We start from the raw sequence: 19,087 nt of genomic DNA on the forward strand, positions 1-19,087 counted from the left end.
ACACTTATCAAATAGTTGAATCAGTTAAATTTTAGTTTTTTCAACCTATGAAGTATAAATAGAGTTCATTCAAACTAGGATCTAAGGTTTTATTATTATCCTAATTTTTAATTATTATTTTTATATGGGTTAATTAAATAATCAAATTATAAAAATAATTAAAGGATAATAATAATTTAAGCATAAAGGAAATTTGCTAATATATTAATAAACACATAAACAAATACTACAAACACATACTTTTATATGAGGCTTGTTTTTCCCTACTGGGAGAGAACTAGAGCATGCATAGGAGTATCGGATCTTGATTGCCACTACCACGGGTATTTAAACTATTGCCAAATAGTTTCTCCCCCAACAAGGGAAATAGGAGCCTACATAAGAGTATCGAGACTTGATCAGTGCAAAAAACCTCCACCATGTGTGCCCTCTCTCTAACCCTAAGGGGAGAATTTATAAAATATTCAAGGGCTTGAAGAAAAAAAAAATTTCATGAATTTTTAAGATTCTTTTTTGCTAAAAAAGGTATATGCCCTTTTAAAAAATTATTAATGTTGTCGCCTTAATTGAGGCGGCAATATAGCTACCTCTGATGAGAGGCGGTGTGTAAAAAAAAATCCAAAAATTAATTGAGGGTAATTGGATATGCCCTATATGCATGTTGATGCTTGCTGAGAGCAATAAGCGGGGGCCAGCCGGGCGGCCACCAATGTGTGATCGGGCCCAATTTTTGGCCTGGACAGTTAGATGCACACATTTTAAGGGTCATCGGACTATTTTTCGACATTCCAGACTAATTTTTGGCACTTTCATAGCAAAAAAAAAAAAAAAAAAAAACTCTATAGTCACTTTCATGCAATTTTAGTGGATTTAGAAGAAAAAAAATAATTTGACATTTTTTTGCTACAGTCGTCATACCAAAGTTATGGAATACTAAAATTTAATTAGGGATATTTTACTTGGTTCACAGCCTTAAGGGGAGGTCCAAATTGATGTCCATGGAGTAGTCTTGCCTCATAATTTATCTAAAATATATTTTTTTCTCAACCAGTTTGAAGGCTTAGACGTATATTTTCAAACTCTGTGAGTTTCGATGTCCGAAAATAGGGGGCAACGATATGTCTCCTTAAATTGCCTTGATCTAGCTTGAATCTCGAGTCATATCCGAGTTAAAACTTTTGAAATTAAATTTCAGACCATCCAAAATCCAATTTTAGCAAACTTATAATCAAATTGAACGTCTTAATAAGATGAATCAAATGACATCAAAATCAGCCTAATCCAAGCCCAAATAAGCCAAAATCAAAGAGCCGAAACATATTTAAAATGTTTAAAGCATTGATGGGATGACCAAGTGATATCTAAATATGGCATGCTTACAATCGAATCGGGTGGCTCGAGGAGACAAATCCAACGAATTTAAGATCTCTTAATTCTAACATCATGAAAGCACATAAATGATTGAAAAACTCTCCATGATCAAGGGATTTAGTTTGGACTGTCTGATTGAGCACTCCAAACTTGCCATGAATATTTTCTATATTTATAGGATGTGTCAACCACGAAAATTTATGAATAGACAGGTCATTGCCAGGTCACCCCCCCAGGCTGCCGATTGCCGCGGGACCACACCGGGCCGCCGATTGCCGCGGGACCACTGTCCATCCGTCGATTGCAGCTGAACCACTACCCTTCCGCCGATCTCCATCTGGCTTTCGCCTGACCATCGTCATGCCACCTTTGGACCTCCACCTGACCACTAACAACTGCCAAACCTCCGCCCAAGCGTCATCCTCAACTAGACCTTCTCCCAGCCGCTATCACAAGATTTTTGGCCTCCGTCATTCAACCAAGGTCATTACAAACTCCTGAGTACCCATAATTGTAATTTAATCACATCTAAGTTAAGGGGCGAGTCAACCTCTCTAACTCACTCAAATATAATGCAATATTTTCACCTTGGCGAGGCTTTATAATTTTTTTCTTTTTTGGAATTTCCACGTAAAAAATTTCTAATGATTTTTTTGCTCTCTCCAACTATATGTTTGTGTGCTAGGTATTCGTGCCTCGTTAGAATGAAAAATTCACTTACTCAACCACCGCACATATACCAGCTTGCAAAAATTTTATAATTTTGCTTAAATAATGCACTTGGTAAATGTTTAATTATATTAGTATATATAAAAGATTATACGTGCTAAATGATAATAAGCAACATAAAGTTGAAGAATAAAATTCATAATGAATTATTATTATTTTTCATTATTTTCTGGAAAAAAAATATTTTTAATTCAGTAAGTTGTTATTATTAATTATTATCATCTTTTCATAAATAATAAGTTTGACAATTTTTACAAATTCCTCTAAAGCCGCTATGGCCCTAGCTTTCCAATATCACACGTGCCACACGCGTAAACAGTTTTTGGTCCACTATCGACGCCGACCAGCCACCAGCCAAAAAAAAACACGTTTTTCGTTTCAACTGTACCTCCTTACCATCATAAAATGAACTGAATGACGTACTTGCCGTACACGTCCTTAGCTTTCTCTCTCCACCAATACGTTTAAAATCAGTGGCTCCAGATAACAAAAACACAGCCAAAGGGTCAACTATATTACCCCGACGCCTTTATAGCACGCCGTTTAAAGCAATCGGACGGTTGAGAGGAGGTCGGCTTATTTGAGTAAAGGCTATGGGTATACTACCTGATTACTTTATATCTTCTCCGGAGAATACGATAGTGTCTATCCTACCCCAGCGTCTGCGCTGCTCAGAACCTCTGATTTTAAAGCCCTTAGTTCCCCATTTGTCCATCGGCTTCCACATCTCGGCATCTCGATGGCTTCCGGTGGGTCTGCGACGCGATCGGCTTCGGCGAGATCATTTGATTTTGGCTCTGACGACGTGCTGTGTTCTTACGACGACTACACGCCGCAGATGGATGCGGCGGTCAACGGGAAGCGGTCGGAGTCTCCTGCGAAGGTGATGAAATTTCATCAAAGTAATTTCTTTTACCTGATCGGGGAAGGGATTTACGTAAATACTTTGAATTATTTAACTTTGGGGGGTGGAAGGTGAGAGGTGTCTTAAAGTGGATAGAATGCTTGGGATGTTCGTAGGACTGAATTCGTGGTGGTGGTTAGTTGGGAAAACCCTTAGAAAGGTGAAAAAACCGAGAGTGCCTAGATCGGGTTCAGGGTTTTGTGGGAAAGACAAAAGGATGTTTTCATGGGTGGAATGGCTTGTCAAATGATAGGTTATGATGTGGAGAGGTATTCTGGAGTTTATGGTGTTATGGTTAGGGGCTTGGAGGTTTGTGGTGGTCGGTCGGGGCTAACTAGGGTATCGAGAATCAATGGAGGCGGAGTGATAGTTGGTTAAATTTCGCTGTATTTAGTTATTAGGATCTAAAAGGATCATTATTTTGAGAAGCTGCTATCTTTTTTGTTTAAGCTGATGCTTTTATTTTTATTTAGTCGTAGAAGACCATAGAAACCCTACCAAAGGCAACGGTTTTTGGTTCAGCTATACTTACAACATGATTAAGACAATAGACTATTTTTAGTTAATAATAATTAAATCTTCGTAATAAGTTTTGGCATTTTAGCGTTTGGTTAACTCTCAATTTGTTTGTAAGTGTAATTAATATTTATTTATATATTTCTCTGGCTGTTCATTAAATACTCTTGAAGTTTTTTTGTGGTTAATCACTCGACACCTACATCTGCTTTATGATTGTTTGGTAGAGCAGTTAAATGCCACGCATCCTTAAAATTAGAACTAGCAAGGCTGAAACTAAGGCTTTTTCACATGAAGAGACTTATGCAGCTCACCTTTTAATGGTTGGTTGAGAGCATTGGCTATTAATCAAGTATGTGATGTGCGTGTGAGTTTGACTTAATTGGCTTAAAAGCCAAAAAAAAGACCGTCTTTATTAAAGTTTTTATGAGTGTAGATATTCTTCAAATTTGATCTCATGAGTATGATAGGCTTTTTTTCTTTTTCATTGCTCATAATTTCATCAAAGAACTACCCTGATATCCTTGCCACACATATCATTTTTTTATTTGTATATTTTATATTGCCAAGCAGGACCTTCATGAGAGTAGAGTGGGGAGGCCTTTGACTAATCGTTTTGGCCAACCAGAGGAATATGCTAGAGAAGATGTGATATCTGCTATTGAGAAGTGCATGAAAATACATACTGATAACCTTACCAGGAATCTAGAAGGAATCAGTGGAAGACTAACTCAGTTGGAGTTATATTGCTTTAAGCTCGAACGATCAATCGGTGAATTTCGTGCTGACATGGTTCGTGAACAGAGTGAAGCAAATTTGAAGCTTAAATCTCTTGAGAAGCATGTTCATGAAGTAAGTATACAAACATATATGTACATTCAAACATAACATGAATCTTTCTTACCTCTTCAAAGCAGGAGATACATGCCATAACAAATTAAGATCTTCCTGTATCAGTTTCTTATCTCATAGGCGTCCTAATTATATCTTTTTATTACAGCAGCTACGGGATCCTTGATACTCCACATATAGCTCTCATCTTAGTGAGAAATTTGCGTATTGCCTAGTTAATCAACTAAATATGATGGGAAATTGATGTTATACTGTTTTGTTCACATGTCAATTTGCAAACATCGCTTCTTGTTGCGGTTTCGATATGTTCGACAATGTCTGTTCATTTAGGTAGATTTGGGCAGATTTGTTTTTCATGCCGGTTCTAGTTTTGCACATTCTGAAATCTTTGAATTGTTACTTTTCTTACCCAAGGTATCACATCGAACCACTTGCTTGTTTTTGTAAATATTCTAACTTAATATCTTAGGGACAGCTTAGCTCATTTTTAAAGCATGCATGCAATAATATGATCAACCGACCGATGATGAATCTTATGTGCTAGTTAAGGTTCGAGGGCAATTGATATGCTATATTCTCTTTTTTTTTTGCAGTAAGATGTTATATTTAACCATATAATGATGAGAGCTTTCATTTACCCTGCTACAAATTAAGTTACCATTATCTTCTGGCACACAACTATCATAATTCCAACTCTTCACGTATGACTTTATGAACCCTTCATTTTCATTGGCATCCATGCATGGAGCTGCATTTGTTGTTTACAATGATCATCTAAATATTTTTGGGCACGCTGATTTTGTTTCAATTAATTAATTTGCTTATTTCACATGATTCTGTATATTTGCCAAAGCTTCTTTTGCTCTCTAAATTTTCATTGTACATGGTCATATCATTTAAATTTAATTTCCAGTTGCTTATTGTTGATAGGAATCCCCTTACCTTTTTGATATGGTCTTTTGTACCATACACAGTCAACCTTATATAGATATAGATTCATTTATTTTTCAAAGGGCATTTTAGAGAAATACCTCATGAATTCTATATTAAGTGAGAGAATATCATGGAATCTTAAAAGGCAAAATTAATATCGTTATAGTTAATTACATTATTTTATGTTTGAGCATTCAACAATGATGAGCGTATGCAAAGGAGAATGTTAGGATAGATTTAGAAATATTTGTTAGATAAATGGTGGGAATAGCATTAATTGAAGATTAGGTGGTTAAAAATGTAGTTAGGTGGTTTGGGAATGTCTATGATGATAAAAATATGCTAATAAAAAAATGTAGATGCATTAATATCATAGAGTTAGGAAGAAAAAAAAGGGTATGGAGGCATGGATAAAAGCAAAAAGTTTTCCTTAAAATAGGTTTAACACCTCACACAGTAGTTAGTATTAACTAATGGAAAATAGGATTAAAAAAACATTCTACAAATTGTTGGGATAAGGCTAATGATGATTCTTTAAATAGAAATACTATTTTTTTAAGTCTTCATTGATGTTAGGCCATAAGAATGTATTAATTTGAACAACTAGATTACAATTCATGACCAAGGGTTAACTCAATTTAGAATCTTCGCCTTTAGAAAACAAAATCCATGTCCCTGAAAAACTATAGGCATTTGAGAGCCTCTGTTAGCTTCTCTGAAAGGCAATAGCCTTTGAAAGCGTCATTAGCATGGGGAAACAACTTTAACGATTTTTGTTCCACAAGTAATCCAAACACCATAAACTGAATTTGTTACTAATTTCATTGATACAAATGATCTCACAATTGATTTGGAATTGTTTTTGCTTAGACCTCTCGGTCCAATGGTTGTTATTGTTGAGGATATATGAATATAATGTTAAATAATAACTTCCATTTACCAAACAACTTGATTGGCTTTCAATGTTGTAAAATTATATTTGAACATAATTTTATCTTTATATTATGAATTATAACTATTTATTGCTTAAAGATTTAGTAGAAGTGGCTAATACTTGGGTATGAGAAGGATAGTCATGAAGAAAAAGTCATTTTGGATGGAGAAATATTTTTCTTCTACCTATATATGAAGTCATAAAGATATTTATTATGGATAAACTTTTTTTTTCCCCTGTGATTCTGTTTATTTTTCTTAGTTTGCTGTTTTATCTTACATGTCTCGTGAGTTTTTTGACTGTTAATTATGGTAAAACTGTGTATCAAGTTATATTGTCATTAGGGGTGTCAATATTTGACACGACCCAAAAATTTCGGGTTCGGATCAACGCGAACCTGGTCGGGTTTGGGTTGACTCGGAAACCCGAAATCAAACCGGTTTGACCCGTTTTTAATTAATTTAGGAGGGTTTTAAAAGATTGTTATGAGATAAGTAAATGATATTTCTAAAAAATAATAAACATTGTTGCCCAAATTAAATTAAGGTTGATTTATTTTAAATTGATTAAAGTAAATCTTGTCCTAATTTAATTTAGGTTTAATTGAAATAAATCGAATTAAATAAAAAAATTAGTAAAATATACCCGAAGTGGGTCGGGTTTGGGTTGACCCGGACCAGAAGCGGATCGGGTTCGGGTTCAGAAAACCGATCCGTTTGCAAAAACGGGTCGGGTTGAACATTGTCGGGTCAGTTTCGGATTTGACCCGAACCCGACCCGTGACCCGATTTTGACGGCCCTAATTGACATGATGAAAGAAACACAAGTTAACAACATAGAAAGTGTCTAGATTGTAGATTTAGAAATAAAAAATAAAAAATAAAAAGGTTAACAGCGTAGAAAACTTCACTTTAATGCATGTCATCTGAAATTAAAGACAGACAGGATACTATTTTTGAATTTAATCTGATGCAGAAGGTCCATCTTCAAGATGCTATTGTCAAGTACAGACTAGGAATAAATCAAGCCGTTATTATATTATTAAGAGAATGAAAAAGCTAGAGTAAGAGAATCCTTTATTGCATCGATTTGGTGTGTTGCTAGTTAAGAGTGTCAAAGGTTGCATCCAACATATATGTGCCCCATTTCGGAGGAGTGTTCAACTAGCATTTTAATGAAAAAGACATGCCAAATAGTTTCTTTGACATGATATGAAAGCCAACTGTTCATGCATCTTTTGGATGAAAATCTACTTGCGTGGCTGGATTATCACTTTTATAGCAGTTTAGGAGATTGAAGTGGTGTGGACACTCATCAAAAGAGTTTGAGAGTAAGGACAACAATGTTGGATGGATGTGTTAGACAGAGTAGTAGATGTTAGTGGAGTGATACATTTAAGCAAGAACTGCTAGATATCTATAATGCCTTCATCATAACTGCAAAAACAGTGTAGCGGGCTTGTTGGAATGGAATTTCAGAGAAGCATTAATTGCAAGTGTAGGTTACCGATTTATTTTAGACTCATCGTGGTTTAATGAAATCTTTAATGAAAGCATTAGTTCTCAAAAATAATTTATGTATTCTATGCATAATTAGTGATAGTATTAGAGAAATGTTTCATAGCAGATTGTTTGGGCATGCTCATTGGTAGTACATTTCAATACAATATTATTAGTAGAAAACTTTATTATTAGTAGAAAACTTTATGATTGTTATCTTTTACTATTTGATAGGATAAAGAGCTTTCCTGATTTAGTGCATGCTAGCATCTACTAGATCTTTTGGATCATCTAAATCACCCATACTTAAAGCTGAACAAGCTTTTTATTATAACAAGCTTTTTATTTGATCTATCTTGATTTGAATTAACTGATTTTGAATTAGCTTACTACTCTTCTCTAAGGGAATCGTAAATGAAATGAGAAAAGAAATCTTGTTCAAACTCGATTTAAATCCCTTTTGGGGTTTGAATTGCTTGTAAGATTGTATGTTTGAATTGGTTATGATTCACCTTTCATCCACAATCAGGTGGATTTGTTTTTAGGCAAGTTTTTAGTAGAGGTGTTAAAATGAGTATTCGGGTCAGGATCGGGTCAAACTCGGATTTGACCTGGGTCTAATTCAACTGACTCGAATGCAACCCAATTTTATAAGCAGGTCAGAAACTAACACCCGGACCCGACCCATCGTGTTATCGGTTTGACCCGACTTGACACAAAAATTGTAAGAGAGAGCACACAATGCAGCATGCGAATAGGACTTTGGGCACGGGAGTGCGCGAATGCGCGAGGGAGGGCAAGGGCCACGTGCAAGACTACACCTGCGCAATCAAGACTACGAGGGAGGGCGGGAGCGGGAGTGCGTGAATGCTCGACTTCTTGTTTGGGTGAGGGCTATATGTGTGACAGCATGAGTGTTGTGCTCAGATCTCCGGTTCTCTGCAAGGCTGCCCACATATCTCTGGACTCCGACTCTCTGTTGCACGCAAATAAGCGTGATGTGAAACCACATGCGATGAACAAGAACTACTTGGGGAATAAAGATCATGATCGTAGTCATCGATCTCTGGCATCTCCTGATGGTACATGTGTCGCAATCTCTGACGATGTCCTCATCAAAGCGACTGCTGGCACGCCCGAGGGGGAATGCGCAATTGCGTGGGGTGATTGGCGAGGTCTGAATGGGGACTCGATCAAATTCAGGTTAGTGGGTTGACCAGGACTTGACTCGATATTTCAAATGGGTCAAAAATTGGAACCCAAACCCGGCTCATTTGTTAGATGGGTCGACCCGAATCCAGATTTTTCGGTTCGAGTTCCGATCAGGTCTGTGTTTCAATTCAAGAGAAACCAATTCAATTTTATCTTGATTAAAATTGTAAGCTATCAAGTGAGTTTTAAATGTGATGGTTCGCTAGTCCAATCATTGAAAGTCAATGGCAGGGGACTACCTACTTTAGATTTGCTAGCTGATGAAAGTAGGCTGCCAATAGACATAGTATGAGAGCTCGCATCGTAAGATTGTTAAGATTTTAGTGTTTCTAATAAACTAAGATGAGATGCAAAATTAAAACTCAATAAAAATTACAATTTGTATATTGCTAATTTACAACTTTAGTAAAATTGCTTGCTTTTAATGTAAAGAAGGAAACTTGCTTTGTGTATCCCAAGAAATAATTTAACAATCAACTAAATTTTGAAAATGATGACAAACATTAAACATCAGAAACGAGTTAAGTTCATACCTCAAAAAGAAGGCCGGCACATATCAATTACACTCATTTGAGAAAATTTTAATTTTTAACGCAAGCCAATTAGTAAATGATTTAAAAAATGAGAAATGATTGAAATCACCCCGAACGGAAGAGGTAGTCCTTATACTGACTTAAGTCCTCATTTGGAAATAGTCAACCACACTTGTGCAGCACTAAGAAAATACAAATTTGATGGGTAGGCATTAGAAGAGAGGAAAAAATGGGATTTTATTCAATTTTTAATCTCTAATAAATTTTATATGCCTCAGTGTCCTATTTATAACTACTAAGAACTCTACATAAATAAAAACCCACCTAATTCTTGCTAAGATCTACTCAATATAACATATTTCAACGTCCGTCATTAATTTCGTCTGTAGAAATTCTCCTATAAATTTGACTTTGTCCTTTAGGGTGCGACCATACCTGCAACCGTGCACCTGATCACATTAGAACTCTGCAGTTAAGCATGCTTGGGCTAGATTAGTACTATGATGGTTGACTTTCTGGGAAGTCCTCGTGATGCGTCCTTTTTAGCCGACCCCACGTAGTGGGACAAAGACTTGATGATGTTGTTGTTGTTGCTGCTGCTGCTTGAGCATCCAAATGAAATGGAAAATTTTTGTTCTTTCAAACCAATGAAACAGAGAAGGCACCTGAGCGGATGATTTGCTGCAGAGGATGGAACTATAGTTAGTGGCAGCAATATAAGGCAGGGGAAAAAGCGAACAAGCACCTGGTGAGGAAGGCGACAATTATAACTTAATGGGAAATTCATAGAAGTGGCATTATTGTGACTAGGAATCAACAAGTCCGAACAGTTGGGACTTATGTGGGAACACAGGAGCAGCAGGAAAACCATCAATCGTGGGAACACACAGGGAAAACATTGGCATACTGTAGCTAGGATGGCAGTCAAAGTGAAAGTTGCAGCAATAGCTCGTAGAGAAATAGGATTAGTAGTGGGTAATATATTACGATTTGGATTATAGTATTGCTTCTGAACTCCATGGGCTGATTGAAATTTGATGGGCAAATTGAAATCATGCCGTTATGAGTTTGGTTGAATAGAGGTGTCAAAATGAGTTGATGGGTTGGGTTTGGGTCCGACTCGAATCCAGTCAATCCGAACTCGACCAATTTAATAAATAGGTCAAAAAACACTAACTGGAACCCCACCCGTTAATCTGTTTTGGTTAATTTTTTATAACTTATTAATTATAAAATTTAGCATCTTTGATTAAAAAAAAAAGAAGATTATGCAGACAAGTAAGAAAAATTAAAGAAAAAAATGAAATAGGGCATTTTCATGTCAAAAACAAGTTCGCTGGTCAACCTAAACCCCGACCCATTTAATAAATGGGTTGGTAAAACCCAACCTGAAGCCGACCTATTTATTAAACAGGTTAACCCAAATCCGGGTTTTTGGGTCGGGTTATTTTTAGACACCCCTATAGCCGAATAGATTATTCAAAATACTAACAAACACATCATGTTAGGCATATTTTCACACTTGAAATGAATTAAGAAACAAAAATTAACAGTCAATGCATGTTAATTGCTTTTTCAATGATTAAATAGTTCTAGATTTGCATCATCACCCTAGATAGCACCTGACTTTCCTGCACCTTGTTCTCATACAGCTATATCCATATCAAGAATTAGTATCGACTACAGGGAAAACGTTCTCAAGTATAATTCATGCAGTTCAGAATTCTTTCTCCACTTTCTCCCTCAAATTTTTGGATATTGTATCAGAGAAAAATTCTCCTTCATTCTTCGGCCCCCACAATAGAAAAAAGATACTGCACTATTAGGCCAGTTGTGCGATGTATACCTGGTGGACATGCATTATATGTCAATATGAAATAGGGGATCTGGATAGCATCCCATTATTAGATAAAAAACTTGCAGCTCTTTCGTTTTGATGCTTTGTTTATCAACCTAGTAATGTTTATAGCATCTGTTTTGTTTATTTTTGCTCTTATGATACACAATATTCCATATTTCTTTCTCATGTTATATTGAGCAAATGCTGCATAGCGGAATTTGTTATGTTTCTTAATAAAATTTTGTTTGCTTAGCTGTGAATTATGTTATACCTGGTCCATTGGATCAGTCAAGCCAGTCTCGTATGGACTGGATCACGTGAAACAGACAGAAATTTGAATGTAGGGGTTGTTTAGAGATTTCATTTTGAATTGTATGTATTAAATAGTTTGTTTTCCTAGGGTTAGGGCATCTTGAATTTGATTGAAATTTGAGATCTCTTAGGTTTAGGTTTCCTTTGGGCTCTAGCGGCGTCTAGAGATTGGGAGAGATCGATCCTTCTCTCGAATAGAGGATCAATTATATCTTGGTATTTTCTGCTTCCTTTTCATCAAATAATACAAATTATCTACTTTTTTCGTGGTTTTGTGTAGATTTTTGTGAGAAATCTCGCTATTTTCTGTAGATTGATAGGAAAAACTGGAGATCCACAGTGTTTCTTATCAAATTCATCCCAATAACTTTCTTCCTTCCCACCACCTCCAACCCACCCATTCACCACATAAGCTCCATGCCAGCGATTTACAAGTAAACTCTTCCTGTAGTTTTTTAAACAATTTGGATATAATCCAATATAAGTGTGATATATCAAACTAGTATGTCATAATTTCTGATTATTAATATGTTCTCATTCTGTGCATAAGGTCCATAGATCTATTCAGATAATCAGAGACAAACAAGAACTTTCTGAGACCCAGAAGGAGCTGGCCAAACTCCAGCTTTCACAAAAAGAACCAACTAATTCAAGTCACTCCCCAAAAAGCACTGACGGTATCACTTCAGCTGCTACTGAAATTAAAGCGCATAATGATGACAAGGATCCTTCAAACCTGCAATTGGCTCTTGCTCTTCCACGCCAAACAACCCCTATTCCTGATCAAAACCAGCAATACAAAGAGCTCCCAATACAGCAACCTGCACCTGCATCTCTTACTGCGCCTCCACAAGATCGTTACATTCTAAATCAAGCAAACTCATATTATACCTCCCTCCAACCTCTGCCACTGGAACAGCAGAGCCAGAACCTGCAATATGCTCAACAGAGAACCCAAATGCAAGATCTTTCGAACCAAACACCGGCGAATCCGCAAGCGAATGTGGCACCAAACCTGCTCCCCCAACAGCATCCTTTTCCTCAGTACCACCCGCAATGGCCTCAGCCATTGCAACCTCAAGAACCTTCTTCACAATCTCAAGCTCCCAGACCCCAAAATCCATCCAACTACGCACGTTATTCTTCCAATCAACCTGCCAACACAGTTCAAGCTGAAGCATACCAAGGCAGCAGCATTGCACCCCCATCCCCATACATCGCAATTCCTCATCTTCCTTCTCATCTCAACATGCAGAGACAGCCCCTTCCTCAGGCTAGCCAAGTTTCATTTGGACCACCACAGCTAGTTAAGACTGGCTATATTGGAACAAACACCTACCCTTCACAACAATCAAACATGCCTGGCTATAATGCTTTTTATGTCATTGATGGAAGCAGAGCTCCTCATCCTCGCCATCTACCAAATAACAATGTAGCTGCTCCGCAAATGCTGAATAATCACCACCCCTATGGAGAAATGATTGAGAAAGCTATTAACATGGGTTACCCGAGGGATCAGGTGGTTGGTGTGGTTCAGGGCATGGGAGAAAGTGGTCAGCCCCTTGATCTCAACACCTTGCTTGATAGGCTGAATGCAATTGCTAGCGGAGGGATGCGGCGACCTTGGTCGGGCTAGAGTCGCGATCCTTCTTAAGATTCGTTTGGGATGCTTTTTTTACTGCTTTCTAAAGCACTTCCTAATACAAAAATTTTTTAGTTCAAGAAATTTTCGTACTAAAAAGTTGCTTTAGATAGCAATAAAATAGTTGTGCCGAACGAAGCTTAAGAGTTGACTTGTACCCTCTACAACAATTACATATTTCTAATCGTCTTCTTTGATGATCTATGTGCCAGGTATTCTGTAAATACCAATAATGGTTGTGAAAAATTCTCTAGTCCTGTGAATCTTTGTATCTGTATGATGTATGTTTGAAAATTCCGCCACAAGTTTTACAGTGAGCGGTAAGCTTCAGTAGTTTTTCGGGAAGATGCTGTTAAATAAGTTTTCCTGTTGTTTTTTCTGTTTCATAGGCTTTTGAAGCTGACTTGCTGTAATGCTTAGTGAGTCTTAGGCTGCAGTTCTGTTCTGGTGATTTAGGTTTCATTTGTAGATATAGTAGATTCTTCTGTTGCAAATATAGTAGAAACAAATGGTGATTTAGGCTTCGTTTAGGAAGACTTTTTTTGTTGTTTCTTAAAATAATTTTTTAATATAAAAATTTTAATTTTTGTAAAATTTTTATATTAAAAAATTACTTTAAGAAACAACAAAAAAATTATATCCTAAATGAAGCCTCCGGTTTCATTTGACATAGTTTTTTATTTTTATTTATTAATATAGTTTTTTTATTGTTTTTAAAGATAGTTTTTTAGGGTGCAAGAATTTTTTGAATTAAAAATTTTGTACTAACAAGCTGCTTTAGAAAACAGTAAAAATGATGTTCCAAATGAAACGGTAGAGATCTTGAAAGTCATCCGGCTATCAATGTTAGGTAGTGACACATGTAGCTTCTCCTGTAGCATCTGAACTTTCACAAATATAGGATCAAATACTATTTTTTGTGCATATATGTATATATATTTGCCACCTCTTGAACAAATTTGTCAGAAACAAACATGTTGTTTCACCATTTTTATATGATAGTCCTTTCTTGGAGGGAGGGGGAGTATTTTATGTCATGATTTGTGAAATAATTGAGTGTTGAAGGTGGGGTGTCAAAAGGGTTAATGGGTTGGTTTTCGGTCCGACTTGAAGTTGATCCAATTTGAATTCGATCAACTCAAGTCCAACCCGTTTAATAAATTGGACAAAATGCTGAATCCGAGCTAAACTTGTTGGCAATTCGAATGACCTGAATTTGATCTGATAGCCAATTTCGATTTAAAAATAAATTATAATTTATTAATCATAGATTTTAGGTTAATTTGTTAAAAAAATATAAATAAGCAAGTAAAAGAAAATAGATGAGTCACTTTTGGATTGGCAGGTCAATACAAACCCAACTTGTTTAATAAACGGGCAGAATTATAGATTCATATTCAACTCATTTAATAAGTGGGTCAATTCAAATGCAATTTTTTCAGATTTTGTTTTAATCGGATTGATAGGCCGGATCATTTATTGATGATTTGATAAATTTGAATACCAGATAATGAACATTACAGTAGTGAGACTATGAGAGCAATCATTTTGTATAATAGCTAGCAAATGTGAGAACACCAAGCTGGTTACCGCGTGCCACTAAGTGGCCCTCCACACATTCATTTTGTCAAAAACATAATATTTTGTAGCAAATAAGAGGTCATTCCTTTCAAAAGACCATATTGCTTCCTTCTATGAAAAGAAGAGCCATTCATATCTCATGATGAAGCTTTTATTTATTTATGAGTGTTTTTACGGGTGTCAATATTTAACACGACCCAAAAATTTGAATCGAATCCGACCAGAATATTTCGGGTTAGGGTCAACTCATTTGTCAAACTGATTGGGTTTGGGTTCAACAAATCGATATGTTTAAAAAATTATATAGGATTCGGTTTGACCCGAAAACCTGAAATAACCTGGATCGACCCAAAAATTCCGGCTATACACGAAATCGAAAATCCTGATTCGATTCCATCCTGCACTCGCAACTCATGAGTCAACCCGGCCTGAAGGCCTTGCCATCTGCCTATCGTCCCGTGGCCCCATCAATCGCCATCTCGTGGCCCCGCCATCCGGCTGACGACATTCCTTCCTCGGCTAAACCCCATGCTACTAGCTCCACACTCTGCAATCTGCACGTCGACGACGTTCCTTCCTCTTCTCCGGCTTCGCAATAAGTTTTGCTTCTCCTCTTATTTGGCTTCAACGTGACGACGACGTTCCTGTCTGTCCAGCTTGCTACTTTGATGAGAGTCACGAGACGAGTCGCCTTCCGCCCATTCGTGCGCTTCTTCGGCCATAGGCCATTTCGAGTCAGTTAGGGTCAACCCGGAAACCCAACGGGTCGGGTCTATATTGAATTTTATGATCCGTTTGCAAAAAAAATAGGTCGGGTTCAAGTCATGTCAAATAGCATCGGGTCAAATCCGACTTAAATCTGAACCTGACCTGAAATCCGATTTTGACATCACTAATCTAAGAGTAATTATTGTGTCCGGACACCGAACGCGTCGTGAGACCAATAACAACGCGCCACGTCACTTGGAGCTCGGTACCGAGCACTCGGTATTGCTCGGTATACGTCCGGATTTCCGATTTTTTGTCCGGACGTAATAACTTTTCCTAATCCAAAGCCTTTGGATGAATTTGAAGGTTCCATTTCTTTTAGGACTTCTGCATAATATGTCTGATTCTAGATAAATTTTGTAATTAATACAAGTATTTATGTTATTTATCTTAAAATACATTTTCTAATTGCAAAAGGTGAAGATATTTTGACTCTAGATTGGATTGAAATGGCCAGTTGAATTAGTTGGATTGTGAATCCGATTAAATAAAAGAATAAGAAGAGAGTTTTTAGAGATCGAAGAGCAAAAATTAACGGTTGAATTGTTCAAAAATTAGAACAGGGGTAGTTGAACCCATTTGACTAGATCTTCTAATTAAGCGATGATATTGAATACTTTTTTTTTTAATATAGATTTGAGTCCTTTTAGTTAGAAATCTTTAAAATATATGCATATATCTCGATATAAATTATATCAATATAGATATTAAAAAAACTAAATTTAGTTTGAGATTAATATTATCTAAAAAATTTATATCATGCTAATCTTGAAAAAAGATTAGAGAGAGTCGTCTTAGATGGTTCGGTCACAGAAAATGTCGGCCTTTTGATGATCCGGTTGGCAGAGTAGATGTATTAGATCTGGCTTATGTTAAGAAAGAAAGAAGTAGGCTTATGTTAGGAAAGAAAGAGGTAAAGTTTGGTTTCATTTGAGGCAGCTTCCTTATTGTTTTCTAAAATGAGTTTCTAGTTCAAAAAAAAAATTTGAATAAAAAACTTGTATACTAAAAAACTGCTTTATAAAACAAGAATAAGACTGTCCCAAACGAAGTCAAATGTTAACAATTATTAGAAATGATATTTCTTTATTAGATTAAGTTTTCGTTTGAGACAGTTTTCTTAGGCTTCTTTTGCGACAATTTTTTTCTGCTTCATAAATTAGCTTTTTATTATAAAAATTTTAATTTTTATACTAGAAAGCTGCTTTATGAAGCATTATTAAGAAAGCTATCCCAAACGAAGCCTTAATGCTTTGTAAAGTAACTTTTCAGTACAAAAATTTTCAATTCAAATAATTTTTGTACTAAAAATTTGTTTTTTGAAAGCAATAAGAAAGTTGTCCTAAATGAAGCCTTAAATGACAATTTGTCTCTTAATAGGATACAATAGAGAAAAATGATTCATGTAACTAACGTTATACAGTGGGAAGTTAAACTTGATGTTGTTGTTGTAATCTCGAAATAATTCGAACCATTATTAAGTTCATGCTGATAAAATTTATGCCACATATCTTTGACATGAGTTTTTTTATTTATTTATTTCCTTTTGGTTGATTGGTGATACCTTATTTGTATTGTATACGGAAGGTGAGTGCATTATTATAGTGCTTATTTGGTTGTTTAAGGCTTGGTCATGCGAGTACCATTACCCACCAAACTACTCCTTTGGATTTCTGCCGTACGCTTTTGAATATCGGCGTCCGATATTCAAAATAAGTATATCATAATTTCTGATTATTAATATGTTCTTGTTCTGTGCATAAGGTCCATAGATCTGTTCAGATAATCAGAGACAAAGAAGAACTTTCTGAGACCCAGAAGGAGCTGGCCAAACTCCAGCTTTCACAAAAAGAACCAACTAATTCAAGTCACTCCCCGGAAAGCACTGACGGTATCTCTGCAGCTGCTACTGAAACTAAAGCGCATAAAGATGACAAGGATCCTTCAAACCTGCAACTGGCTCTTGCTCTTCCACACCAAACAGCCCCTGTTCCTGATCAAAACCAGCAATACAAAGAGCTCCCAATACAGCAACCTGCACCTCCATCTCTTACTGCGCCTCCACAAGATCGTTACATTCTAAATCAAGCAATCTCATATTATACCTCCCTCCAACCTCTGCCACTGGAACAGCAGAGCCAGAACCTGCAATATGCTCAACAGAGAACCCAAATGCAAGATCTTTCGAACCAAGCACCGGCGAATCCGCAAGCGAATGTGGCACCGAACCTGCTCCCCCAACAGCCTCCTTTTTCTCAATACCACCCGCAATGGTCTCAGCCAATGCAACCTCAAGAACATTCTTCACAATCTCAAGCTCCCAGGCCCCAAAATCCATCTACCTACGCACGTTATTCTTCCAATCAACCTGCCAACACAGTTCAAGCTGAAGCATACCAAGGCAGCAGCATTGCACCCCCATCCCCATACATCGCAGTTCCTCATCTTCCTTCTCATCTCAACATGCAGAGACAGCCCCTTCCTCAGGCTAGCCAAGTTTCATTTGGACCACCACAACTAGTTAAGACTGGCTATATTGGAACAAACACCTACCCTTCACAATCAAACATGCCTGGTTATAATGCTTTTTATGTCATTGATGGAAGCAGAGCTTCTCATCTTCGCCATCAACCAAATAACAATGTAGCTGCTCCGCAAATGCTGAATAATCACCACCCCTATGGAGAAATGATCGAGAAAGCTATTAACATGGGTTACCCGAGAGATCAGGTGGTTGGTGTGGTTCAGGGCATGGGAGAAAGTGGTCAGCCCCTTGATCTCAACACCTTGCTTGATAGGCTGAATGCAATTGCTAGTGGAGGGATGCGGCGACCTTGGTCGGGCTAGAGTTGTGATCCTTCTTAAGATTCTTTTGGGACGCCTTTTTTGACTGCTTTCTAAAGCAGCTTCCTAATACAAAAAAATTTTAGTTCAAGAAAAAAGTTGTTTTAGAAAACAATAAAAAAGTTGTGCTGAACGAAGCTTAAGAGTTGACGTGTACCCTCGTCTACAACAATTACATATTTCTAATCATCTTCTTTGATGATCTATGTGCCAGGTATTCTGTAAATACCAATAATGGTTGTGAAAAATTCTCTAGTCTGGTGAATCTTTGTATCTGTATGATGTATGTTTGAAAATTCCGCCACAAGTTTTACAGTGAGCGGTAAGCTTCAGTAGTTTTTCGGGAAGATGCTGTTAAATAAATTCTATTGGTTTTCCTGTTGTTTTTCCTGTTTCATAGGCTTTTTTGAAGCTAACTTGCTATAATGCTTAGTAAGTCTTAGGCTGCAGTTCTGTTCTGGAGGCCATTAGAAAAATAAGGCAAGGGATGATTCAAACCTGAAGAAATTTTCCTGGTCCTTAGGCACGAAGGCTCTACGATTTCTCAGTCCAGAAATCCACAAAAGGTTAGAGAAAACCTTCTTTTTTTTTTATAGAAGTGAAAAGCTTTTAATGGG

General features: G+C 36.7%; 2 protein-coding genes and 1 pseudogene across 2 annotated transcripts; all 3 read left to right on the forward strand.

Annotated features, from left to right (window-relative positions):
* The first annotated feature begins 2,734 nt into the window (after positions 1–2,734).
* On the forward strand, positions 2,735–13,656 carry LOC110112458 (probable helicase with zinc finger domain). Its single transcript, XM_020844687.2, has 3 exons — positions 2,735–2,983; positions 4,094–4,372; positions 12,186–13,656. The coding sequence occupies exons 1-3, from the start codon at positions 2,840–2,842 to the stop codon at positions 13,269–13,271; spliced, it is 1,509 nt and encodes a 502-aa protein (XP_020700346.1). The 5' UTR covers positions 2,735–2,839; the 3' UTR covers positions 13,272–13,656.
* On the forward strand, positions 9,905–10,023 carry LOC114579737 (annotated as a pseudogene).
* A 3,704-nt stretch (positions 13,657–17,360) lies between the features above and the next one.
* LOC114579688 (probable helicase with zinc finger domain) lies at positions 17,361–18,829 on the forward strand (the record flags this gene model as incomplete). Its single annotated transcript, XM_028695053.1, has 1 exon — positions 17,361–18,829. A coding segment is annotated over one exon (1,113 nt), but the record flags the coding sequence as incomplete, so codon positions are not given.
* Positions 18,830–19,087: the final 258 nt, after the last annotated feature.

The sequence above is a fragment of the Dendrobium catenatum genome, unplaced genomic scaffold (genome assembly GCF_001605985.2).
Source record: "Dendrobium catenatum unplaced genomic scaffold, ASM160598v2 fragScaff_scaffold_621, whole genome shotgun sequence".
NCBI classification, from domain to species: Eukaryota; Viridiplantae; Streptophyta; class Magnoliopsida; order Asparagales; family Orchidaceae; genus Dendrobium; species Dendrobium catenatum.

Bases quoted from the DNA above. Each gene is read 5' to 3' on its own strand.
- LOC110112458 (XM_020844687.2), top strand. From the start codon at position 2,840: ATGGCTTCCGGTGGGTCTGCGACGCGATCGGCTTCGGCGAGATCATTT. The intron at 2,984-4,093 runs GTGATGAAATTT...ATTGCCAAGCAG, and splicing joins GGTCGGAGTCTCCTGCGAAG to GACCTTCATGAGAGTAGAGT. The intron at 4,373-12,185 runs GTAAGTATACAA...TCTGTGCATAAG, and splicing joins TTGAGAAGCATGTTCATGAA to GTCCATAGATCTATTCAGAT.